This window comes from Prinia subflava, chromosome 11 (assembly GCF_021018805.1).
Source record: "Prinia subflava isolate CZ2003 ecotype Zambia chromosome 11, Cam_Psub_1.2, whole genome shotgun sequence".
NCBI lineage: Eukaryota > Metazoa > Chordata > Aves > Passeriformes > Cisticolidae > Prinia > Prinia subflava.
Window position 1 is genome coordinate 4,857,565 of NC_086257.1, and position 26,967 is coordinate 4,884,531.

Here is a 26,967-nt window from a genome sequence, read left to right on the forward strand (position 1 = left end):
GGTACTGTTTCCCAGTTTTGGTGGATCTGTTTTGATCCAGATGTGATGCTCAAGGGAAGTCTGTGCTTTGGGGAGGAAGATTTCAGAGCCCCGGTACAAAACAGTTGGAAAGGCAGCAACCAGATGGAAAACGGTCCTAGAAGTAGTGCAGGATCCAGAAGGAAAGGGAAAGCATCTTCCAAGGGCAGCCTCGTAGGCAAGATCATTCCTCGCTGGAAAGAGATGCTGGCATGGAATGAGTCCTGAGTGCAGCAGCAAGACTGATAACATGAGCAAAAGGCCATGAGAGGTTGAAGGAGGGATTGTTTAGTCTGGAAAACAGGATAACCTGCTGTGTCTGAAGGGCTGCCTTGAAAATACAAACTAGGAAAAAAATGGGGTGTTTGGTCAATCAGACACAGAAGAGAAGGAGATACTGTTCTTCAGCTGGAGATTTTGGGGGGAGGTTGAGCAAACATCTGGGACTACCAAATCCATGTTGGGGCCAGGCCGGGGGGGTTCCTGAGTCTCCTCCAAGCTCAGGATAAACAGTCTGGCCCACAGCTCCATTTTATCCCAAGCCTTTGGTAAGCCTGTCTCGGAGCAGATGGGTTGGGATCCACGAGGATTGGTCACCCTGTTCTGGCTGACTGCTCTTACTGCAGCTTCACTCAGGGCCTGCTTGGGCTCCTGCCAATGGAGCAGGCTGGAGCACCAGTGCTGGGATCTCTCCTTGGATCCCACATCCCCAGAGGGAGTGTGGAACAGCACAGAGAAAGGACAGCAGGGGAAGTGAAGATCCTGCCTCGAGCCAGCAGGGAGGTGGTGGCTCCAGAAGTTCACCCAGGAGGCTGCAGTAGTCCAGCTGGAAAAGCCCAGCAACCTGGCCCAGGAGGAACCCACCTCACCTCTCTGACCTGCAAGTTTTCCCTGAATCCTTAAGGATAGTTTTCACTATTCATCATGCTGAGAATCTCAGGAGAGCTTCATCCCACCTCTGCACTGTTGGGACTGGGAACAAGGTGGGATTGCAGCTGCTCATTGCCCCATGGGGGATGCCTCTGGCTGCAGAGAGGTGAGGCAGTGCCAAAACAAAGCCCCGAGAAAACCCTGTCCTAAAAATGAACCATTTCCCTCACAAAAGGGCTTGGTTTGTTGTGGCAGAGGTGATTCTGTGTCACGATGCAGCACAGTGGGATCAGGACGTGCTGCCAGAGCAGCTCCCACCTGCCCCTCACCACTCCGAGCAAGCCACGAGGCAGCTCCAGGCCAGGCAAATCCCAAATTTCCCTCATCTGGTGGTGATGAACTGCCTGAAATAACAGTTTTTGGCTTTTAGAAACCTCCCCAGCCAGAGAATGGTGCAGCCGCTATGGAGGTGAGGGAAGAGTATCAGGGACTAGCATGGAAGCAGCCCACCTTGGGAGGTTGGAATAAACCCTCAGGAAGAGCAGAGCTGAGAATACACAATTTCATTGGAAAATGTATCCACGCTTTTCGATCATTTTGCTCACCCTTTGCTGGGACATGAGTGAAAATCTACCCACTGCTCACTGGATTTCAGAAGTTTCCAAGTCAGGAATGCTGAGGCAGAGGTACTGGCTGGGTAATTAAACTAGTGTCTGTGTTAATTACACCTGCACTGGGGCCAAGCAGCAGTGAGACATTAACGATGGGATGGTGGGCAGGCACCAGCAGCTCCTTCCCAACAAACTCCAAGTTTTGCTGACTTTCCCAGGTGGCATCAAAGGTTTGGATCTGTGGGAACACGGTGTAGAGAGCAAAGGCCGGGTGCCAAAGTTGGGCACAACAGAGGGTCCTGTGGAGCTGTACACTTCCTATCCAAGCGGGAAAACCAAAGGATCAGCTTCTCCCAGCTCCAGAGCAGCTCCATTGGGATGGGAGCACCTGCCTGGTGTGTGATCGATCTGCTGGAGCCACAACGTGAGCAAAATAAAATCACTTGAACCCAAATGAGAGTTGCAAGGAAAAATGGGATTTTTAGGAGCTCATAGAATTCCATGAGGAGCAGCTACTGCACCACTTGTGCAAGGGGTGCCTGAATGTTCTGAAACCAGAGCTGGCTCGATACTGCCCAGCTCCCCTCCAGGGCCCCTCCTCGTGCCCGGGGAAGGGCAGGAGATGCCACAGGGACAGGAGCATCTCCTGTACAGGGAGAGGCTCAAACTGCCCTAGAGGAAATTCCACCTGCATGTGTGGGGAAAGGACAGCGGCACAAACAGCTCCTGGTTTCCTTTTTCCCCTCCACGTGCTTCCCAAGGTTTTCATTTGTCCTCTGCTGACAGGAAAGCAGGTTGGGAAAGGGCACAGCCTGTCCCATCCAGCCAGCAGATGCTGCTCCAGCAGAGGATTCCTCATTGTCCTGGTGGGATCCATGCTGGGGGTCAGGGCAGGCTCTCCCCTCCCATGGACCCCTGCCTCACTGCTGGCACAGCCCCAGGCCAGCCAGCTGTGGATGCCAGCACATCACACCCCACAGCCGCCTGCCAGCCGTGCCACAGGGCACCACCACACCCTGAGAGCACCAGGGCCTGGGCCGCTCCTGCACTGAGAGCCCGTGCAGTGATTCAGCAGCAGCAAATGGTGGACACTGGGTTCTCCTCACAGCAGCTGCTGCCCCAAAGCCCAGAGCAGCTTTAACCTGGATTGTGGGGTGCACCTCAGGCAGCTGCCATTCACAAACACCCATTTCCTCTGGCACCCTGGGTGGGATTTTCATCTGGATCTGTGCCATACCAGCACCCCTGGTCCTCACAAGAAGGGCATTGAGGGGCTGGAGCGTGTCCAGGGAAGGGAACAGAACTCAGGATGGGTCTGGAGCACCAGGAGCAGCTGAGGGAGCTGGGAAAGGAGCTCAGCCTGGAGAAAAGGAGGCTCAGGGGGAACCTTCTGGCTCTGCACAACTCCTGACAGGAGGGGAACAGCCAGGGGGGTCGGGCTTTGCTACCAGGGAACAGGGACAGGACAAAGGGAAACGGCCTTGAGCTGTGCCAGGGGAGGCTCAGGTTGGACGTCAGGAGGGATTTCTTCCTTCACTGGAAGGAGCACTGAGGGAGGTGGGATTTTAAAGCCCTGTGGATGTGGCTCTTGGGGACATGGATGAGTGGCAGTGCTGAGGAATGGTTGGAGTCCATCTTAGGGGTTTTTTCAAACTAAATGATTCCATGATGCACCATGGCCTTGCAATGCTCATACCAAGCATGGGCCTGGCACAGGCATTTGGGACACTCTCAGCACAGGAGCCATGACACATTCCAAAAAATGTGTGACCAGGAGCAGCCAACTCAGCCCTGAAGCGGCTGTTACTGATCAGACAATTTAAAATAATTACTGCCATGGTCCTGTTGTCCACTCTGAAATGTAAAAACAGGGAGTTCCAACAAGTACCTGGATAATCTGTAAATCCCTAGGACACCTGGTGTGCTGCTGTTGGCCACCTCCTCTCCAGGCAGCTGAAGCAGGTAGGGTCTGTTCCCTCAGTCCCTTCCATTGCTCAAACTCTGTTCCCTACATCCATAGAAATCATCAGGTTTGAGTCTAGAAATTTCTGTTATTTCCACAAAACCCCACATTCTCACCACAAACCAATGTGGAGAGCTCCTCCAACACAAGATTAAAAAATAACTGGCTCACAGATTCAAGTGCACAAATTCCCTACGTAGTATGACAGATACACTGTGAAGTGTTGGCCCAAAATCTTTTAAATACAGGAGGCAACAGCTGAACACCCAAATGAGGGATTCAGTGCTGATTTCACAAGTGAGAAATGGACTTGAAAAGCACCTCAGGTGCAATTTACTTGTGGGACACCAAAAAGACTGGTTCTTCCTTGAAGGAATGAATGGCACTTGCCCTGGGATTACCTCAGTGCTTTTATTTTGGCAAAAATAAGTAGGAAAAGGAAAAAAACAAATGTCTTTTTATTTTATTTTTTCACTTTTGGAAAGCATTTTACACAGGTTTGGATCTCGGGAATAACTTGGAATCAGTAGAAAAAACTAACTCAACAGTTTTTTTCTTTACAATAGAAACCTTTCAGGAGTCAAAATGGAGACTAAAAAAAACACATGCAAAACATACTCCTTTCAAAACACACCTGGAAACAAAGCACCAAACTACACAAATATGCAGAATGAAACAGCATTGAACACCACAGAAATTGTCTTCATAAAAGGTGTAAAAGTCACCTAATTCACTAGGCACTGTCACTTGGTTAAACAGAAGAGACAATAAAAAAATATTGTCCACAAACTCGCAATTTCAACTCAAAAGGCTGTAGCTAGAAATTCCTCTATGTGTCATGCTTTAATAGCGACCTGAAAGACAAAAACCCAACAATCAGGCTTCAAGGATAGAGACTCAACAAAACATCCACACCAAAGTCCATCTTAGTGGACACAGAAGCTCAAAAGAAGTTCAAGGAATAGGAAATTCACTTTTGAGAGGTGAACTCTGTGACTGGGCTAGACCCAGCTAAGGCCAGGTTGGACAGGGCTTGGAGCAACCTGGTCTGTGGAAGGCATCCCTGCCCATGGGATGAGCTTTGAGGTCCCTCCCAAGCCAAGGCATTCCCTGAGTCCAGGACTACTTACGAGGTGAGTAGGACCGGGATCTGGACCGGGATCTGTAGCCCCCTCGGCTGTAGTACGGGGACGGTGACCTCCTCCTGTGACAGAGTGACACAAACAATCCCCTGGTCAGAACCTGCACAGCTGAGTGGCAGCAGCTCTATGTGGGAAGCTCTAACCCCAGCCTGGCCTTAGGAATACACTTGGGAAAGCTAACAAGAACCATGGGAGACCTGATCAACATTTCTACTGTGTAACACAGCAAAGATTTGAATTCTCTGTTTTGTTACCAGTATTATTTTTGACTAACACAACAAATACAAGCTCTTGCATTCACAATCTGCCTTCATGTGAATTTAGCCTGAAGCCAGGAGCATCCCACACAAGCAGGGTAAGCCAAATCCACCTTCACTTTTAATCTGAATTACTTGTCCAAGGTGAAGAGCTCCTTGACTTGCAGTCAGTGGCACAGTTAGGCACCCCCAAACCCCTCCAATCCAAACCCCTCCAAGTTTTGTGTTTCCTTGCCCAGCTCCACTAATCCAGCACACACCTGTAAAACTGATCCCTGTCCTGAACAGCTCTCCAGCCTCCTCCGCCACCACCACCTCCTCCTCTGTGAAAACAAAAGCAGAATAACTGTCAGAAACTTAGAAAATAAACAGCAGTTCACTGTAAAAATCCCATCATCAGAGTAAAAAAAACAATGTGAAGATAACGTTAGTTCCTACACTGGATGATCCTGACTTACTTCATTTAACATTGGTTTTTAAACACTCATCTACTCAAGGAAAACCCTTTGACTTCTTATTTTCAAGTAGCAAGATTAACTCACTGGCCTGAGGAAAAAAATTGATTCCAAGGTGGAGACAGGGAAAACCCTTCCATCCTGGCATTTTAACACTTTAGAGTCACATTCAAACATGGACTGTGATGTAACTTTTACAGAGAACAGAAACAACACCTTATAGCCATAATACTGAGTGCTTGGACCAGAATCTCCTCCAATTCAGATCAGCTTTACCAGGAGACTGAATCAAGTTTAAAGTGCTCCCCAGTTGTTTTGGGGGGATTGCTTTTTTAAAGGTTATTCCCTTATTTACAGACGGTTTTTCAGGCAAAATTAAGCCTCCCACAGCAACAAGGAGAAATTAAAGTCTTAACAAGACAATTCCCATCTGACACTGCATTTCCCTTAAGGCTTAATTTTCACAGAGGGCAGGGAATGCAAAGGAATTGTTACCAATGGAATGTTTGGGGTGGGGCATGCAATACTGCACTGCATCTTGAACAATTCCAACTTCTCCTTCCTGAGGGAAGCACTCACACATAGCAACACTTCTCTCTCCCTCAACCAACCCATGTCTGCAGGAGGGGAAAGAAGCAGACCACAACACTTCTCAAGCAGCCACACACGAGTCATTTCTGGCTCTGTATTTATTCACAGAATCCCAGAATGGTTTGGGCTGGAAGGGACCTTGAACACCACGCAGGGGCACCCCTGTCACAGGCAGGGACACTTCCCACTAGAGCAGGGCACTCTCACTGGCTCTCCTGACACAATCACAAACCCCTGTCAGAATGAAAAGGCACCACTTAAGCACTGAAGGCTTGGGCCCACACTGTAACTTTTACACAGAATTCTGCAATTGCAGGAATGTTTGGTAGCACAGACAGAAAACACGAACTCTTATCCTTGTGTTCAACTTAACAGTGTCCCAGAAACGGTGAGGATCTTGCAGGGGACAAGGATTTTGCTGGAAAATGTAGAAAACCAATTTCTCTATCATCAAAACTAACTGCACCCTAATCATGATTACACACAGAGCCAACCTGACAAGGGATGTTCAAAAAGCCATTTAATGCAGATGTCCAATAATTAACAGGTCAAGCTCCAACCCCAATTCCTTATTTTTGGCAACATTTGAGGTGCCATCAGCAGGAGATACTCGGGACCACTGAAATTTCCCACTTTTTAGCTGTGTTGAAACACTGTGGTTAAAATGTAAGTTGTCACTGTAATACCAATTCAAATATTAATCTGCACCATTTCAGTGCTAACAGATGAACCAACTAAAGATTCTAAAATGAAAGTACAAAGAACACACTTTGTTTTTCAAAACAAAGGCCACAGTATTTAAACACCATCAAGTATTTCTCAATCCAACCAATTTGATTTGTACTGATCAGTCATTTTGGTGAAGATTTCACAGGAAGATTCCAGAATGACAGACAGTGAGTGCAATATTCTGGAACAGTTATGTAGGATGAACTGCCTGATGCTTGCACAGGCAGAGGAGAAGGCAGAGTTTAGAAAGCAGCAGAATATCCCCAGCATGCTCACCTGTACGACCTGCTGTAATAGTCCCGGTCATCGTAGCCTCTGTCGTAGCCCCTGTCGTAGTAATCCCGTCGCCGTGAGCTGCCGCTGCAAGGAGTGAAGGAAATTGCATTTGCTAAGATACAAAACATTGTCTGCAGTCTGGTAAAGTCACACTATTTACACCAGATTATATCATTACTTCCCATCCTCACAGTTCAAAGACAGAGCACCCTGTTTTCCCATGAGTGTAGGTGGGAACAGAACTATTTAAATAATTGTTTTTTAAATGCTAACTTTCAGTTATTTTCCTCAGCCTTTAGGTATCACAGGCACATGAGGAATTCTGTTCTGAGACAAGTATTCATTCACTTTTAACTCTGAAAAAGCTCCTGTCCAATCAACTTTCTGACTAAAAAAAATCAGAAACCTGTAATCTCAACACAGCATCACAATAACCACCAGTAAGGTGAAAGTCTTGGGAAGTGAACTGGGGAATGACTTGGGAGAGCAATTTACACTGTTGGCAACTAGAAGTCAAACATGCCGTGTGTGAACACAGCAAACTGCTAATTCCAAATGTTAATTGAGCCCTGCAGCTCCTCAACCAGTATTTGCTCACTCTTGAAAACCTGAGCTTGCAAAGGACATGAATATTTGAAGGTACACAGGAAAACTACTTAAAGTAATCTAGAAATTGTCAGAATATCTTCCTGTTGACGTATGCATTACTACTGATCCTCATATCTACTGTTTTCAGCATAGAGCACAGCAGCCATAAACAAGGAAACACAACTTGTGCATTAATGCATAAGCCCAAGAATCCAGGAAAACCACTCAGAATCACATCTCTCAGAGGAGAAACAGGAGTTTTTACAAAACAATGAATCCTATCCTATACTATTTGGGGGGAAAAAACCCATACAAAACCACGGGTAAAACTTACTAAGTAGGTCTTCCCATATAGATTCCAGGAGTAGGTGTGTGAGGTCTTTTTGTTATGGAAAAGTCTACCCGGATCCTTCTTCCATCCAGCTCCATTCCATTGGCACGTTCCTTTGCCTAAGGAGTGACAGAAGAGCATTAGCTGTAGGTATGAACTTTAGCAACAACATGCATTTCCTAGCCACTGCTTTAAGTGTTAAAATGTCCAAAAAATGGCTCAGTTTGGAGGCAGGTCTGAGTGTCACATTTTACACTGAATATACTGTGTATGACATTCTAGGCCAGCTGGACTTAAGTAACCAGTAACCACTGAAAATATGACTTCTGTGGCATTAAAATGCTGAGAGTAACATCACTGAGCAATTGTTTCAGTGCTTCTGACATGATTAAGAGCAACCTTTGAACATGCTGATGTAGAGAGATGTTACTACTCCACCACACAACATAAAACATTTACAGGTTAAAAAGACACCACTAAAGTATTCAAATACATCCTTCAAACTACCATAACCTTGAATATAATATCAAAGTCAGAAATAAAAAGTAAAAAACCAAAAACAATTGTGTTTTGGGATTTTTTTTTTTCTCCCAAGTAGCAGGACCTACACATCAAGCTCCAAGCCAACATGGAAGCCTCCATGTTAGATGTGGAAAAGAATGGAGACTTTCTGGACTGGAGTTTAAGCAGAATATCAGCCTTGTTCCAGCCCAAAAAGGGCAGCTCTGCAAGGACTGGCATGAGTGCAGGATTCTCTGCTGGGTGACCACAGAATTCCTGATTCATTCTGCAGCGCTTGTAAGCCCAAATTCCTTGATTATGAGATCCCTAGTGTTTTTCAGGCTATCAGTTTCCCCTGACTGTACTCTGTGACAGAACACACACCCCAGGAGCTCAGAGCCCAGCAAACCAACTCACCTCCTTGGCATCCTCGACGTTCTCGAAGTAGACGAACGCAAAGCCCCGGGAGCGCCGCGACTGCTGATCGTACACGATGGAAACGTCGGCGATGGGCCCATACTTGGAGAAAACCTCTCGCAGGTCTCGTTCTGTGGTGTACAGACTCAGCCCAAACACTCCCAGACAACAGTTTGGATCAGGATTCGCCTAAAGGAAGGGACACTGATGTTAGAATGGAATCAGGTTTATTTGCAGGGCAATGAATTTCTCAAGTTGCAACTGTCAAGGTGGCAAGATGAATAATAACAAAGGCGGGGCTGATTTAGGTCCCCTGCCGACAGACAGTAATAAATTAAACCTAGAGGAACACAAGCCTTTCACAAAAGCCCTCCATGTTTCTCAGGGCACAGAGACCGATTCCAGGATGCATCCAGGACCGTGCCTCCTCCCTCAGCCCTCACACACGTACCCTGTTGCCGATGTGCCGTCTCCGGGTCGACATGGGGGAATGGCTGTGACTGTGGCGCCGCCGGTAGTCCCGACTGTACGACCTGCTTCTGGACCTCCTGTGCGAGCGCGAACGCGAGCGCGACCTGGTGTAGTGTCTGCGCGAGCTCCTCCTCGATCTAGACCTGAGGGAGAGAGGAGAGGTACAGTGCTGGGCTTGTTGGGGTGTTTAACCTCAAAAATCCATCAGGCAGTCACAAAAAGCTCATGTAATTGTTTTCCAAATACTGCAGTACCACACACACCTCAGCTACAATCCATTTACTCACTACTCTCAAGGACTGTGTGCTAAATCTTTACTATCAGATTACTGCAGATGCTCTCAGGGCATTCCTGCTGCAGTCCAGGAACTTGCATTTGATCACAGTCAGCTCTTCCCTAAACAAAGCTACATGGGTGTGACACACTAGTGCTTAGAATGAACATTCAGTGTTTAGGTAAAAACAGGTGGAGTGGCTTTCTTTTCACATATATCTGACAAAGGGAATAGTAAATGAGCTTTAACACAAAGCTTGCACTGCTGAGGGGGGCACTCTCTCAGGGCTGCCTTCAGTGACACTAAGCACATGCACTCTGAAGTCTGGGAAATGCCCCTGAAACAGAGCTGAACACAATCTGAAGAAATCAAGCCTGAGCTGGCTCATTTACCTTCTGGTATTTCTGAGTTGTTTAGCACTGCTTGTTCATGAACATTTGCATGTTCACACTCATAAGTGCATTTATGCAGAGGTGCAACTCCTCACTAATTCCTTTTCCCCAAAAGTATTTTTTTACATCATGAGCTCTGTGGACATGAGGGTCTGAAACTCTTCAATTCCTTCTCCCAAAGCCTCAGCCTTCCCAGCACAGCCAATCCTGGAGGAGAAGCTGGGCACTCACACAGGGCTACTACACCCGACCTTGGTCTGCCCTGAATAACCTGCATTCCACACCACTCCAAAGAAAAACCCCTGCAAGGCTAAGAAGTGCAATAAACAGTGTAACAGGCAATGGACCCGAGTCACAAATTGCTCATTTTCAAGCTCTTGTGTCTTAAATGTCCCCTTCTCCTCTAATTCCACAGCAGCACCACCCCACTGGCATGAGGGAAGCTCTGAACCTGCACTGCTTTTACTCCTGAGCATTTAACAGCTTCTTCCACGATGTCACACAAGTGTCACCAGACAGCCAAACTGTTCAATCTCCTCAAAAAACACATTCAACCTCATCAGGAGTGAGCCAGAGAAGCTCAATTTAAAATTTATATTCACGTCCAGGAGAAATTAATTCAGCATGTCCCATTACAGCACTGCTCACTATGTATTTAAAAAGAAAACATTATTTTTGGCAACAAAATAATAAAAAAAGAGAACTTCCCTGAAGCTGGGAAAACAGTAAATAAAGAGAGAAATATCAGTAACAAAAAAAGAAGCTCCACACATGCACACAGCCACATTTCAGCCACTGATAGAGGGAAAAATTAAGGCAAACACAGAACTGGTATTTCAGGTACCAGAATGGTATCGGCCAAAGATAGGAGCTACACACTTCAATGAAAGTAGATTTAAAAATCCATTATATCCACACCCCAACTGATAAAAACACCAGGACACAGGTTGGTTCCCAAATCAAAGTTTAATTTATAAAGCTGGTAACTCAAAAATACATTTGCAACAGAAACTGCCAAGAAATATAGAAGTTATCACAGGGTTATTTCTCTGGGGAAAGCCAGAGTTCAATGATCTGCCCACAATCACATCCCAACGTGTGACAGCACTGAACACAGATTAAAGTATGTTGTTTCTAAATATGTGCCTCGACACAATTCTGTCCAAATCTACTAATCAACACTAACTCTCACACGTAATTCCATTATTTCCAGCCATAGGCATATCTTCAAGACAGCTGTTAAATGCTCAGGAAGCCATGGTAGTTATGAACTTCTACTTTTTGGTCATCAAAAGTAGAAAAACGAAGAAAATCTAAGAAAACTAAAACGAAAAACTAAGAAAAAGCAGAAAACCTAAGAGCTAGAGTTCTTAGTACTCCACGCTCAGACACAAGTCAATATTCCACTGTTTATTGCAAAAGTAAGATTTGCCAAGTCTCTCATAAATTCTACATCTCATATTTGCTTCCTCAGAATTGTAGACCCTCTGTGACTGCATTTTTACTCAGTATTGTGGTTATTCTGCGAGTGGGAAATGTTTTGAAGAATATGAAATCCCTGGAGTCCTGTGGATTAAGGGGCAGGAGAATATGCTGGGAGAGTGTCCCTACTTTGTTGTTTTAATATGAAAAGGTTGCCCAAAGGTGTTTTGCAGCCTCCCTTCCCCAAGATTTTCAAACCCCAACTGGATAAAGCCCTGACAGCAGGGTCTGAGCTCAGAGCTGAGTGTCCTGAGCAGGGACTGGGCCCTTCCTGAGCTGCCCCATCTTCTCTCATTGCTGGCACTCCCACAGGTCACTCCAATTCCACACCTTGTAACAGTACTACTCTAGCAAGTATTTATTAATTTTATTTGACACATTTCTTCTTATACTACAGGGACTGCGAGGTACATGATGACACCTATGACTGTGCCTCAATTAAACAAAATAACCTCTCATTTTTCTGCTGTCAAAGCTTCCCAACTACCTTCCTTCCCACAAAAGCCTTTCTGTTTGATCTTGCAAGATTTAACACACTATTTGATAGTGTTTTCAGCCGTGGGTGATGGCTGACAGCACAGTATCTTCCTGCAGCCTGCCCCCAGGCTGTGGCAATCCATTGCTTGTTCACATTAAGTGTGAACAGCTCACCTGACAACCACTCTGCTGAAATCTCACTTTTTCTGGCCTGAATGCCTACAAGTGAGTGAAGAAACGATCAAACACATTAATTTCTGTAGTCAGCAATCAACTATTTACTCTTTTAATTGGAATTCTGACCCTGCACACAGCCTGTTTGGCAGGTGAGTATCAGGAGAGGTAATGCAGTGCAATAGGCACGTGGATGTTTGTGCTGCCACATAACAATTAAGCAAGTTCTCCACAACTCTTCTGGAGAGCTTGCACAGCTGTCCAATAATCACAGCTTCCTACCCTGTTAATTTTCAAGTTAAATTAATGTATTTAAAATGTCAGACTGTGAAATTCACATTTACCTCTACTGCTTCTTTTTGCTACTCCAGGAACATCACTGCTTCCAGTGAAGAAACATAATATATGAATGTGGCTTAAAAAGGGAAATCTGCTGATGCACCAAACTCTGTTAATGCGCAGAAAAACTAAGAGCTAGAGTTCCTAGTACTCCACGCTCAGACACAAGTCAATATTCCAAGAGATAAAAGGCAGGCACTTCCAAAGCGTATCAGCAAGGATACAAATCTATATAGCTGATTTAACAGTTGGAAGAGGCAGCAAAAATATCTAAATTTGTATAATTTGGCTTTCCCTCCTGAAACCACACACACTCCTTTGTATTCAACGTCCACAGAAGATCCACTAACTCTGGAAACAGAACTGGCTAAGCTGGGCCACCTCTGACAATCGCCTGACCTGTGAGGAGGAGGAAGAGGTAAAAGAAGCAAACTCACCTGGATTCAGACCTGGATCTAGATTTTGACCTGGAGCGCCTGGAATCCTCCTTAGAGCGAGATCTTGCAGGGGTGTGCCTCCCCGACTTGCCAGACCCATGAGCACTTCCGCTTCTGGAAGCAGAACGGGATTCCTGCACGCAGATATTGAAAGCCTAATTTGTACACAATTCCTTGTTCACCTAGGGGCTGTAAACAAGCTCCAGTGAAATAAATGGTAAATATTCATAGCTATGTGTCCGGGCAGTCGGCATTAGCACTGCCTAGATTTTTAAGGAGTTTTTTTTTTTCCCTGGTAGACACTTCTTTACCCTGCATGTACTTTTGCTATTAAACAGATAATGCATGCATGTTTAGCAAAATATACAGGGACACATAAACAGACTAGTAATTACTTAGCGTAGTGCTTTCAGATTCCAGATTACTTCTTATCTTAACTTCATTTTTATTCCTTTTCTTCATTCTTCCGTTTCAAATTCTGACTTCTTTCATCTTCCCCACTTCACACAAATTGCTCAATATTCTACAAGTGGGACTTCTGGTCTGATAATTAGCATGCATTCACTTTCTTTTTTTTCAAATTTCAGCTTCACTTATTCCTGAGCTTCAAATAATTCTCATTTATAAAACTTGTCAAATGGCGACTTCCGCATTTTCCTTCTTCAACATTAACCTTAATAGAAAAAGAACAGGATGAAGAATATTTAAGAACTCCAGGATAAAATCTAGTGCCAAAACTGAAACTAGAAAAAAAAAAGTGTTGTGGACTTTTACTATAAATGCAGTTCAAGAATTGAATCTACCAAAGCCCTATGATTTTATCAATAGGTTCAGTCAACTCAGTTTAACTTAGCCCTAAGGAGCTGAATTTGCTATTTATGCCTGTGTTTAATAGCAAGTGCAACTGGATCAGCTGAATACCTACTAAGGAATTGTAGCATCAGTAAAAACTCAAAATAATTTGCACTACCAGCCACACACTGAGACAAAATCACCAAGGAGTTGCTCCAGTGAGGTCCACTGAGGGATGCAGTTTCGAATGCAGAAAGCTCTGCAGGTTGGTCCTTCCATGAACGCCAATTATCTGAACTTTGGCCCCTCCTGCAGTTTGGCAGCCCTGGTGTGAAGGGTTAGGAGCACACACCCCCAGCTGCCTGCACAAGTGGGTTACATGTGCAGGCTTTGTGTTTCCACAGAAATCCGAATTTCCCACTGACCAGAACTGCACTGGTGCCCCACACTCCGAACTGCTCTGTTATTTACTGGCAATCTCCTCTGGCAGTGACATGACCTAATTAGCAGCTTCAACTCATGTATTTTTATTTTTAAATCGGTATAATGCTTGGCTTTAGTCATATGCCTTAAACACCTCAACACACTAGGAAGTATTCCTAATTTCAAAATGTTAGAGAAAATTTAGAATTCAGCAGAATTATACTTATTTCTAAAAACAAGCCTAAATTTAGTGTAAATTCTGATGAAGAAAGCCCACTAATAACACTGGGTACCAAATTTTTTCAAAAATCCCATTTTATCTTTCTAACATCTCTTAAACCTGAACACTAACTTAATGGGAATCTTGCACTACACATTCATTTGCTAACCCGAAATTTAATCATGCTTCAACCACTTCCATATAACTTCAACTAAATGTTACCTGTTTACAATTCCCTACCATACAGGGGAAGGAAACACGACGTATAGGATAAAGCAGGTTTGCAATTAATCCCAAGAGCAACAGAAACAGCACGAAGTTGGCCAAGGCCCTGTTCTTCATACAGATGTTTAAAGTTTTGTTCTAAACTACAGCTTTCCCATGTACTAACACTGCAAAGGGCATGGGGAATATTAAGGAGCAACTGAAATTAAAATTAACTAATTTAACCTACATCCATTACTACCTTCCCAAGAAAACACTCCCCAGAGATGAGTTCTGAGTTAATATATTAATTTTGCCATAGGAAGTCTTAGCTCTTCAACAAAGTTAGACACAGCAAGATTGAAGAAGGACTAACACCCAAACTCAGGCTGCTTTTCACCTGAGGAAAAACACTTCAATTCCCAAAAGATAATCTGGGCTAAAGGGAAGGAGCTGTGTCCAAACACAGGTGGTCTGAGACCAGAAAGCAAAGGAGAAATGCAGGATCAGAGGAAAGCAGTTGTGAGAATTTTGCCCACAAACACACCTCAAACCCTTTTTCAGAGCTTTTAGAAGTCAAAAAGGTTTGAAGAAATGAGTAGAGAACAGGAAAGTCTTCGTGCATTTGGTATATTTTTCAGGCAATCTTTGCTGTATTATGTTAAGATTGATGTGGAATCTGGCCACTGAGGAGCAGAGCTTAGGAGGATAAAGTCTTAAACACAACTGTCTACCTAAATCAAAACAGCTAAACAGCTGGCCTATTTTCATTCAACTCCTTTGCATTTCATATTTCCCAGTATTTAAACATCCACCTTTTTTTCCAGATCATCCCTCAACCCACCACACTTCACAGGATTATGGCACTTCTTTACTTCAGCCTTAAAGGAATTCAATGCACCTCACCTGTTCTGGATATCACCAGGACTGGTAATAACCCCCAAAATTACCAAGTTGCCCCTTTTCCACCCCAAGCCCCAGGAAATCCTCCCTATCCAAAGTTCCAAGAACCAGGGGTCTGCAGCACTGCAAATTTATTTTACACCCTTGAAGCTCCCATCAGTAACTCCCACAGCTCGTATCTCCCATCTGGTTTTGTTGTTCTTTATATTTTCTTTTCCAACTCTTCGCTCTTTCACTCTGTGAGTTTTAAGTTACTGAAAAATGCCAAAGTGTGCTCCTGGCATGACATGGGGAAGAGGGAGGAACTTTCTTTACCCTGCCTATATCTCAGCACTGCTGGCCAGAAGATCCAGACTGGTATTCGCTAGAACAATAACCATTTTCACCCACTAACCTTAAGTTTGTCAAGTGGGAATTTAACCTTCCTCTCCAGATCCCTTGGTCTTTATCAAAAGTTCTTCCCCTTCATCAGGCACTTCTGGAATTCACAGGCAAGCCCTGAAGTCCAGGCTTGTGGATTCCAAGTGGCTCTTTCCAGACCTTGAGCACATTCAAACCAAGTGTAACACTGCTGGGGTGACTTTAACCGCTCTAAGCACATTCACAAAGAGCGCTACAGCCGTGCACTCTGAGCAGGGAATGTCCCAAAGCAGGATCACTTGGGGGCAGTAGGTAGGAATGGTTTCCATGGACCAGAAGCAGCTGGAAAGTAGGGGATGGCCACAGTTCTTTGCACTGCTGAGACCCCGTTTTCCTCACAGGAAGGGAAGTTACAGATTTCAGTCAGTAATGTAAGATACAGAGAAAGAAAATATTTTATAACCATATATTCCTATTTAGTTATGTATTTCTACTTGTTTTCCAAAGGGAAGGTGCAGCCTTACGTGACACTATCAGATCTGCAGCCTCTTTATTCAAGGTGTCACTGTGCTGACTTCACATTCCCCGATCTCTCCCATTATGGAAGTTTTCTCTCTTCCATGGAGGGACACGAGATCACTGCTGGGGGGGAAGCTGCGGATTCACTCGAGGGACAGCAGAACCATCCCACTCCACAGCTTTCCAAATTCCAAACAGAAAGAACACAGCGTGTTTAAAAAAACAGGCAACAGTTTCCTCCCACCACCTCTGCCACCGACCCTGTGGGCTCCTCCAGTACCCCAAGACGGCAGGAAATTAATCCATCAGCAAAACCTGAATTATTTTTTGACAGGTTTGGGCACTGAATCAGGTCCCCACGAGGTCCCATCAAGGGCAGCTGGTGAGGGAGCACATAGGGAACGGTTCGTCCCTTTGGTGGCACCGAGTGATCAGCTCATCTCTAACCTCAAACTGCCTCCTCAGACCTCCTCACACACAATTGAGCAATAAAAAATCACTGTTTTGTGAAAATACATGTATGAAATACCTTGTAAGTAATCTGTAAACTGAGCTTTTATACATTAAAAAAACCCCAAAACAACAACCCCCCCCACTCTGACTTGCATATTGAGCAGCTTCTGACCACACACAAAGCCGTCACTATCATAATTAACTAATTCACAAGGTAGGATTCATTAATTTGGGCTTTAACTCGTCTTTTTCCAACCCCTCCATGCCTGAATCCCATATGCTTCAGTGAGAACAATTTCAGTGAAAAGAAAATTAAGTTGGAAAACCATAGCATTGCAGCATAACAATAGCATCTCAAGTATATTTCAGTATTAAGTATTGGGAGCATTTCATAATTTATAGTTTCTTCAGTCAAAAAGCTTCTAGAGTTCATCCCACTATGGAGCACAAGCTGTAAAAGAGAATTCAAGTGGGGATTTTCTTCTTCTTATCTTCCCCACTTTTTAAAAACGCCATAATCCAGTGTAAATTCGTGCTGCTGCTTAAACAAGTCCCATTCCTGGCAAAAAAGCACCTGGAATTTCTTCATCCCAAAAACTGCCAAGAGGACTCAATCAAGTCAGGCCTGCAAACCAATGCAACTGGAAAAGGAGTAAAACAAGATCCAGCTGACTGAATTCCCAGATCTGACTGAACGCTGAGGGAGAGAGCAGGAGCACAATTCCTGTTGGCAGCCTGTGCTTGGGACAGTTTAAGACAGCTGCAATCATATTCCCGATTATTTATCCAAACACTCTACTCTGCAGAGACTCCAGCTTGGAAAAGCACAAAAGCCACTGACTCAGTAAAACATAAGCCTTAAGCAAGCAATAACACTGGCAAGAGGAGAGGGAAAACCAATCCCCGCTCCAGTCTGGAACAGCAGGTGTGTAGCTCTGTGGTTGCATCTCTACAAACAGCCCATTTCAAACAACTTACCTATTTAGAAGTCACAAAAGTTTAGACACAATCCATTTTAGGCACTATCAAAGACTGCCTACAAATACTTTAAGATATTTCTAAAATTAAAACCATAAAAAAGCAGCAGGAAACAACTTCTGCCACAATATTCTGTACGACTGTGTTTCACACTAAAGGACTTTGCTATAGAAGCTTTATTATTTGCATTCTTTCTGACTGAAAACACAACGCAGGTCATCCTGGCAAACTTTATTAACACTAAATAGGCTTCCAACCTGGACAACAATTAAAGCATCTTTGAAGAAACTAACACACAAATAATTCACCCTGAGCAAAAAAGACCCCCCCTCGCTAAAAAAACTTGAGAGTGAATGAAGATACCAATGAAAATACTGGCGCTGGCACAAGCCTATTCCTTAATCCCTGTTTTTCACCATTCATTCCCAAGTTAAGCCCCCTGGAGACCAATTTTTTCTAATCTCACCTACCTTGATACTTGATCTTACCTACTAAGATATTACAGCTTCTTACAGTGGGTTAAATAATATAAAACCATATTCCAAGAAAAATATTGATCAGAATTTCTACGTCTTCTAATATTTCTTGCCCCTTCCAGTTAAAAACTTGGGAACTTATCACCTCCACAACTCCCTCCGATGCTGCAGCAAAATACTTGAGTTATCCTGAAAAAATCCCCAAAACACAGTACTGACCCTAATTAAAGACATCAAAGGCAAACAAGGCTGATGCAGTAAAAAAAAAGCAACTACAGATGTGCATCACAAACGTGAAGTTTAGCAAGTCATCTAGTTCGACATTAGTAAAAACTCATCGGGACAATGAGATCCGTCCAAAACTATGAGCCTTGAGAGCTATCTGCGGTAGGTTTCACAAAGCGAAGGGGTTGCCTCCGATTATCAAGTATAAATTAGAGGAGATCCCGAGCCACCTGGACGCCAGGCCCGAGGAGCAGAGTTATTATTACAGACAAGAGGGAGCGAAGAGCGATCTAAATTAGAGAGCAATTCAAGAGTGGACTGCAAGGCGGCTCTGAAGAAAGGAGAACAACAGGACCCCCCTTCCGCAGGGGTGGGATGGAGGACGAGGAGCCCCGGAGGGCTCGGGGCCGCCATTTTGTCCCTCCCGGGCGCGCGCGGTCCCAGCCCAAGATGGCGCCGGGCGCCTCACGCGGGGAGCGGCCCCTCCGCCATCGACCCCGCCGCGCCGCCTCAGCCGCCTCTCCCCTCCCGCGGAGGCTCGGCCACCCGCGAAAGGGGACACGGGGGGACGCGGGAGCGCCGGCGCCATCCGAAGGCCATGGAGGGGTGTGTGGGGAGAGAGGGGGGATGGGGGGGCCCGACCGCGCAGCGCGCTCAGGCTCCGTGTATTACCCGCTCGCCGTAGTTTTGCTCCCCGCTGTCGCTCATTGTCTCGTCCCGCCGCTCCAGCCGCCGCCGCCGCCCGAACCGGTCACGACCGTCCCTGGCGACAGCGCCGTCCGCGCGGGAAGTGACGAGACCGCGGGGCCGCGCGCGCGCGCTTGGCGGGTCACGCCCCCAGGAGGACATCCCCGAGCCGCAGGCCGCGCCCACAACGCAAAGCCACGCCCCCACGGCACCGCCCCCGAAGATAAGGCCACGCCTCCGACCTTAGGCCACGCCCCCGGGTTTGCGCGCCTTAAGAAAAGGCCACGCCCCTGCCCTGAGCCAGGCCTCCCGTGAGGAGAGACCACGCCCCCGCCGAGGCCGCTCCGTTCACCCCCAACGCCCCGCCCCTCAGCCCTCACCGCCCCGGGTGCGATGGCCACGCCCCCCGAGGTGAGGCCGCGCCCCCTACGTCACCAGTGAGGAGGGTCCACGGCCCCGCTCCCGTGAAGCCCCGCCCCAATGAGAACCCGCCACTCAGCCCCCTCAGGCGAGGCCCCGCCCCCGTGAAGCCCCGCCCCAATGAGACCCAGCCCCCTCAGGTGAGGCCACGCCCCCTCGCCCCAGGTGAGGTCGCGGCCCTCGCCCTACCCAGGTCGCGGAAATAGTTTAAAAATGTCACTGCGAGGGACTTTTCTTGAGTGTTAAAGCATTAGTTCAGAGCATGTGGCTAGGGAACAGCGGGATATTTCTTAGGCAGCCACTCGAGGGCAGCAGAGCGTCGCTGAAATGACGGGTCTTCCTCCGTCCTTGTCATTGTTTCTCCACAAAACATATCCATTGTATCTGTTTTATGTCACATGCAGCACCAGTAAAGCACCGGCAGCCCCAAAGGACCAGGACTGTGCAAGGATTAGCAAAGGACACCCACACAGAGAGAACCACCCGGACTTAAAACACAGCTGTGGTTTAACCAAAATACCGACATAGTCAGTGCTTTTCAAACCACAACACTGCACATGGGTTGGAGTTGGGAGACAGGAGGAGACATTGCACCTGCTCAGCTCATCCCAGTGAGTCCCAAAATTATTTAGTTTGAAAGGGACCTTAAAGCCCACCCAGTCCCACCCCATGGGCAGGGACACCTCCCACTACCCCAGGCTGCTCCAAGCCCTGTCCAAGCTGGTCTTGGACACTGCCAGGGATGGGGCAGCCATCGCTGGGGAACCCCAGGGCTCAGTGTTGGACCCAGCACTCTTTAATATCTTTATCCATGATCTCGATGAGGGGATTGGCCACCCTCAGTACATTCGTAGATGACACCAAGTTGGGTGGGAGTGTGGGGGGCAGGAAGGCTCTCCAGAGGGATCACACCCTCCCTTGGGTCACACCAACCCTGTGCAGCTCCAGACTGGAGGCAGAGTGGCTGGAAAGCTGGGACAGGCCCTGGAGGGGCTGGTGACAGTGGCTGGACACGAGCCCAGGTGTGCCCAGGTGGGCAGGAGGCCAATGGCCCCTGGGCTGTGCCGGCCACGGTGTGCCCAGCAGGCCCAGGGCCGTGACTGTCCCTCTGTGCTGGCACCTCTGAGGCACCTCCAGTCCTGGGGACACTTCTGGGCCCTCACAGCAAGAGAGACATCGAGGGGCTGGAGCGAGCCAGGGAAGGGAATGGAGCTGGGGAACGGCTGGAGCACCAGGAGTGGCTGAGGGAGCTGGGAAAGGAGCTCAGCCTGGAGAAAAGGAGGCTCTGTACAACTCCCTGACAGGGCAGGAGGGGGCAGCCAGGAGGGTCAGGTTCTGCTCCCATGGAACAGGGACAGGATGAGAAGACACAGCCTCGTGGTTACAGCTAAAATGCTAAAGTAAGGAGCAAGTTCCACTGCGCCCTGTGCTCTGTAGAGACAGTTGTTATCAGTTCCTTTTGCCAATAACATGCATCCTGTGAATACATTTACATGGAAATTGGGATCATGCTGATTTGCAAATCAGAGTAAAAGATGATGTTTCTTTATACAGAGTGTGTGATGCTGTGAGATGCACAGAAGGAGCCTGAGGGGATCAGGATGATATCTCCCTCCCTTATAAAGAGACCAAAAACCATGGGAAAAGGGCACAACATTAGAGTCAAGGTGGGCAGGAGGCTCCCTCTTGCCTTCCTCCTTTCTGAGGATTTAGTGAAGGGAGCCCAAATGGAGTGGGAGCTGTAGGGAATTTTAAAAGGATCTGGAAAGGAAGGGCACAAAGAGGCACAGGGAGCTGAACCAGCACTTTTCTCCACCCAGATCTACCAAGGACAATGCTGCTTTGCAGCCAAGTTGTTTCACCTCTTAATCCTGTTCCTTCCTCACATCCCCCTTAGGAGGTCAGTGTCATGCAAGAATAAAGATTAAGTGATGATTAAGAACGTTTAAGTGAAGATTAAAGATTAGGAACAAAGAGTGAGTGAAAAGTCATGAGCAGAAAACGTTTGTGGCTCAGAGCTGCTGTAACAGCTCCCAGAACAGCAGTTTCCCACTATCCAGTTATGTGTAATCCCCAAAATTGATCCCAAGTGGAGAAGACTGGCTCGTGCCTACACTGTTGAGGTCTCTGGACTGCTCTAACTACATCCAAATCAACTCCTGGTGGAAACCTTCCAGCTGTTCCTCAGCTGAGCAAATGCTGAAGTACATCCATAGGTCCCACTAATCCATGCTAATTGAGATTGAACTTTAATGGGTTTTTTTTCAGGGTTTTTTTCAACAGATAACCAACCAAAGCGGGGGGGGAAACCCCATTAAAATAAAGGTGGGAATTACTTAAATTCCTGACTCCAAGTGCATCTTGGAAGTTTCACAAATCCACCTGCACAGTTTGTTTTCAGGATCGATGGAATGTCTCACCTGCTGAATTTGCCATGTAAAAGGCAAACAGGGATGCTCACCCTGGGGGTTGTGGCATTTGCCTATTGAATTGCAGGCTGAAAAAGGCACACTTCTGGAAGTTATGGAAAGGAGGTTGTTTATTCCAGCAGCACACATGTGCAGCTGCAGAGCCAGCCTGGCAGCTCCCGCTCCTCTCCGCCTCTCTTCCCCCACACCACCCACACAGCACATGGACACGCTTCCAGAGCAGCAGGAACCTCAGCAGGGAGTGAGCCAGCTCGGGAATCATTAGTGAATGCTGGCGGCTCTGCTGCCAAAGGGGATGGACCAGGCTCTCAGACAGCTTTTCCCTGGAGTGTGTGTGGCACTTTTTCCATGGGAGCTCCCACTGCCATCCTGCTGCAGCCCTTTGCTGCAAGAGGATCACAGAGATCAGCCTGCTAGGAATAACCTTTATCCCCAAGTGCCAGCTCCCCTTCCCACCGAAAGAGCAGAGGGAAGTGAGCAGAACAGATCAGAATCATCTGGGTTGGAAAAATGCAAGTCTAGCTAGAAAACTTATGCTGCTCAGTCCACAACTTGTTCCCTGTGAACAGAGTCTGACCCTCACTTGGCTGCCCCCTCCTGTCAGGGAGTTGTGCAGAGCCAGAAGGTTCCCTCTGAGCCTCCTTTTCTCCAGGCTGAGCTCCTTTCCCAGCTCCCTCAGCCGCTCCTGGTGCTCCAGCCCTTCCCCAGCTCCATTCCCTTCTCTGGACTCACTCCAGCCCCTCAATACTCAGTCTGGGCAGTTGGCTGTGATTTCCTTTTACTGTGGATGTGTGCCTTGGGAATTAATATTTGTTGGGTGAGACAGATCTTATCTGTTGGGAAATTTCTTATCCTGGTCAGGCCACCGGAGCTGTGAGGTGTCCCCAGGTGGCTTCAGGTGTGGCTGTGGTGTCTGTACAGCTGCTCTCTAGTGAAACCAGCTGCTGCTGGTGTGGTCACAGGGGACAACAGAGGGAGTGAGAGCTTTCCTGGAAATACTCTCCAAAACTTTTTCTCCTAAATTTCTCCAGAAGCTCTTCTGTTAATTTGGCCCTGGGGTGCTCATCTGCCTCCCTGGCTGTGGAAGCATCTTGTAGACACAGGTGTTCCTCTTGGCTGGCTCTTCAGAGGGACTTCAGAGGGACTGAAGTTTTTCCAAACTCAAAACTGATGGAGCCTACGTGACGTGCCTGTGTCCATCCATCACGATGACATGATTATTTTGGTGACTCTTGCCAAACTTTGGCATTTCCTGCCAACATCTAAATAGTGATCACACACGGTGTTCTGGACTCAGAGCAGTGACAGCTGCAGACAGGGAATGTCCCGTGTGTGGAAGAGCTGCTGGAGAGCTGCTATGAGCATCCTCAAAACTACAGCATGGCCAAACCTGCCGTGACCCCACACTGCAGCAGTTACAGGAACAACTTGTTGCTCAGAAATGAGGCATTCTCAGAAGCATGGGGCTTTTCCAAGGAGAAGGAAGGGGCAGGGAGCAGAGCATCTCCAGGAGGGCTGACCACCTCTCCAGGATACCAGGAAAATAAAACTCTCCCAAAGCTATGTTGCTCCTTCTATCCTGTTTAACAGCTTTTCTCAACCAGGAAGGTTCTTGATAGGGATCAGCTTCTGCAACACATAAAGCTGCTGTCAGCAGAGTGAGGTTGCACCAGGAGAGGTGGCTCTGGTTGCCTTCTCAGCTTCCAGGACTCAAGAGGTGTCCATACAGGCTCTGCCGTGTCCATCTCCACAAAGTGTTAGTGAGATCTGATGTGGCCAATGGAAGACAAAACCAATCCATGCAGGACCTGAAGGAATGTCAGGACGCTATGCTGTGGGGAGATTTAGGTTGGATAATAGCAAAAGGTTCTTCCCCCCAGAAGTGGTGGGGCACTGCCCAGGCTCCCTAGGGAATGGGCACAGCCCCAAGGCTGCCAGAGTTTCAGCAGCACTTGGACAATGCTCCCGGGCACAGGGTGGGATTGTTGGGGTGTCTGTGCAAGGCCAGGAGTTGGACTCCATGATCCTTGTGGGTTCCTTCCAGCTTGGGGTGTTGTGTACCGTGGATTCTGTGATTCCATGGTACCTGGGAGTACCCAGGAACCCAGTACCACTGTCACCCATCAGTGACAAGCCTGGAGAGCAGCTCCCAGCTCCTTCAAATTCCCTGTGTGTGACTCACACTCCAACAGCAATCCCACACCACATCCAGGTGATTCAGTTCAGTACCCAGGACACTCAGGGGTTCCACCTTTTCCTTCTGAGGCTGTTGTGAGAATCACAAGTGAGCTGTGAGACCCTGCATAAAAGAATCGCAGATCACAGCAAATGTCCTGGTTGGAAATGAGAGGAAAAAATACATACAAGGATAGCATGCAAGAAATGGCTTTCCTGTGCCCTCCACAAAGCCATGAAACAGGTTCTAATAGGCTCATTTTATAAAACACTGATATGAAGCTGGAAAGGAAATGTGAGGCTGCTGCATAGTGCAGACCTGACTGAAGGTACTTCAGATATGAGCCCAAGTGTGCAAAGAGGTTTTTCCTCTCTGGTTCCCACAGACTCCAAAAGTGATCGCAACCAGGAATTAGGGGGTGAGGTGGGGCCTCATCAGGGCCATGGGGAGATCTGAGCCCTGCTCTGGAACACTGAAAGATCTGTTAGTGACCCTGCAGGGCTGTCAGCAGGATGTGGACGTGCCATGGATTGTAGGTGATCCTGTGCAGCCTGGAGATGCCACGTGGTCCCAGGCCTCAGGGGTTCTCCTGTTCTCTCCATGCATTTCACAAGCCTAAATGCATTATTCAACTGCTCTCTTTTTAAAAGGCTGGGGCAGAGGTTTGCCTCTGATGATTATTGCTACTACTTGCAGAATTAAACCGTGGATTAAAATAGATTTTATTTAATTAACCTGAATGAAATAAATGTTTGTGTCTGATTCAGTCTCAGGAGAGGTATCAGATCAGACAGTGCCAGTAAAACTGACTGACCTGCGCTTTTTCCAGCGGGATGAGCACAAAAATATCTCTGTGGGATCTAAAGATTCCTTAATCTCCTTAGCCTGTATCACAGACAGGCTTGGCTGCCAGCAGTGCAGCAATACAGGGCTGGGATTGCAGAGCTGGGTGGTTGGAATCATGCTTGGGTGTTTCCATGTTCCAGTGGAAGTGAAAGCAGCCTGGGATCGGTGAACAAAAGTACCACAAAGTCCTGGATATTGCTGTTCCTCGGGTCCTGCTGCTGCCCTCACCAACACACAGCCCAAGTGCACAGATTCTGAGTTTCCTCATGCCAGCTGGCCTGTGGACAGCTGCAAGAATTCCAGGAATTCCAAGAATTGCTTCATCTGCCTCCAAGTGCTCCAGCTCCAATATCCTCATGCACCACCTGTGTCCTGGCTGTCTGTGGGTGTGATGGCAGCTAAGTGCAGTGGGATGATCTGCCTAACCTGCTTATCCAACGTTTTTCCTGAAAAGTGCATGCTCATTGATTCCAATAAACCCATCCCTCAGTCCTTTCCTTATCCAAGAGGGTGGCAATCAGGAGGGGAGGGAGCTCAGTGCCACCCATGTCCTCTCACAAGGCCATCACCACAAACAAGGCTTCACTTCCAGTGTGTTCCATAGAATCATGGAATCATTAAGGCTGGAAAAGCCTTCTGAGTCCAACCATTAACCCGGTACCACTGTGTTCACCACTGGCTCATATCAGGAGGAGCGTGTCCAGCAGGCCCAGGGTTGTGCCTGTCCCCTGTGCTGGCACTGCTGAGGCTCCTCGAGTGCTGTGTCCCGTTCTGAGCCCCTCAGTTCAGGAATGACATTGAGGGGCTGCAGTGAGTCCAGACAAGGGAACAGAACTGAGGATGTGTCTGCAGCACCAGGAGCAGCTGAGGGAACTGGGAAAGGGGCTCAGACTGGAGAAAAGGAGACTCAGGGGGAACCTTGTGGCTGTGCACAACTCCTGACAGGAGGGGACAGCTGGGGGTGATCAGGATCTGCTCCCAGGGGGGGACAGGATCTGCTCCAGGACAAGGGGAAATGGCCTCAAGCTGTGCCAGAGGAGGTTCCGGTTGGACATCAGGAGGAATTTCTTCATTGTAAGGCTGGGAAGGCTTTGGAAGGGGCTGCTCAGGGAGGTTTGAAGTCCCCATCCCTGGAGGTGTCCAAGGAATGTATGGATATAGCACTCAGAGCTCTGGGCTGGGTAACAAGGTGGGGATCGGTCACAGATCGATGGACTCAATGATCTTGGAGGTGTTTCCAACCTCAATGAGCCTGTGACTTTATAAACCATGTCCCTAAGTGTCCCATCGACACACCTGAACCCTTCCTTTTGCAGCAGCACCCAAGCCCCCACACAACCAAACACAGAACACCCAACCCCCATCATGCAGTTGTTTCTGTTGCCAAATAACATGGAAACACACAGAAAAACACTGCATTAATCCCCTTTTTTTTGGATTAACCACACTACTTATCCAGACCTTTTTATTCTAGCTCTCCCATTCAACCACCTGTTACTGTTACACCCCTGAAGATACAAACTGGAGGTTTTTCTGCATCACATCATACGGTGGTTTAGAAGAAACCCAGCAGTCCCGGAGAGGATTCCTTAAGGACTGTGGCTCTGTAAAAACAAGTCCTGAACCTTGAGTCCCAAGGCTGGTTCAAAGGTGAGTGTTGGTTTTCCTATTGCCCCATGGGATAAGAGGAGTAAGAAACTGTAATGCTGTATTAGTCACTCTTGAGAAAGTCATTAACTCTTATTTGTAGAAAACATATTTTTCAAGGGCTGAACTATCACCTGTTGGAATGTTCAGGGATGTACTGACAAGAGAGGGGAGCAAGGATGCGGATGGGGAGCAGGTATGGATGGCTGAGAGGGCATAAATTATATATTTATTATAGAAAACACAGATATATTTTATTTATGCACACTTCATACATATATAGATACAGAGGTATATGGGGATATATGTGTAAAATCAAATATAAAAGTATACACTCATGTATTATTCCAAGGGGGAATGGGTTCAAATTGAAGAAGTAGGTTTAGATTAGATATTAGGAGGAAAAAAATCTTC

At 47.1% G+C, this 26,967-nt stretch overlaps 1 protein-coding gene across 2 annotated transcripts; it reads right to left on the bottom strand.

The window, feature by feature from the left end:
* Nucleotides 1–3,901: 3,901 nt before the first annotated feature.
* TRA2B (transformer 2 beta homolog) lies at nucleotides 3,902–19,212 on the bottom strand. 2 transcript variants are annotated; one of them, XM_063407784.1, is made up of 9 exons: nucleotides 19,021–19,180; nucleotides 12,796–12,929; nucleotides 9,201–9,363; nucleotides 8,750–8,938; nucleotides 7,835–7,950; nucleotides 6,913–6,996; nucleotides 5,122–5,184; nucleotides 4,593–4,666; nucleotides 3,902–4,316 (listed from the first exon to the last, which is right to left on the bottom strand). In XM_063407784.1, exons 1-9 carry the CDS (start codon nucleotides 19,054–19,056, stop codon nucleotides 4,306–4,308), a joined length of 870 nt encoding a protein of 289 aa, XP_063263854.1. In that variant the 5' UTR covers nucleotides 19,057–19,180; the 3' UTR covers nucleotides 3,902–4,305. The 2 variants fall into 2 exon arrangements, with proteins under 2 accessions (XP_063263854.1, XP_063263855.1); XM_063407785.1 differs by lacking the exon at nucleotides 3,902–4,316 and having other exon boundaries at nucleotides 4,585–4,666; nucleotides 19,021–19,212.
* Between the last annotated feature and the right edge of the window lie 7,755 nt (nucleotides 19,213–26,967).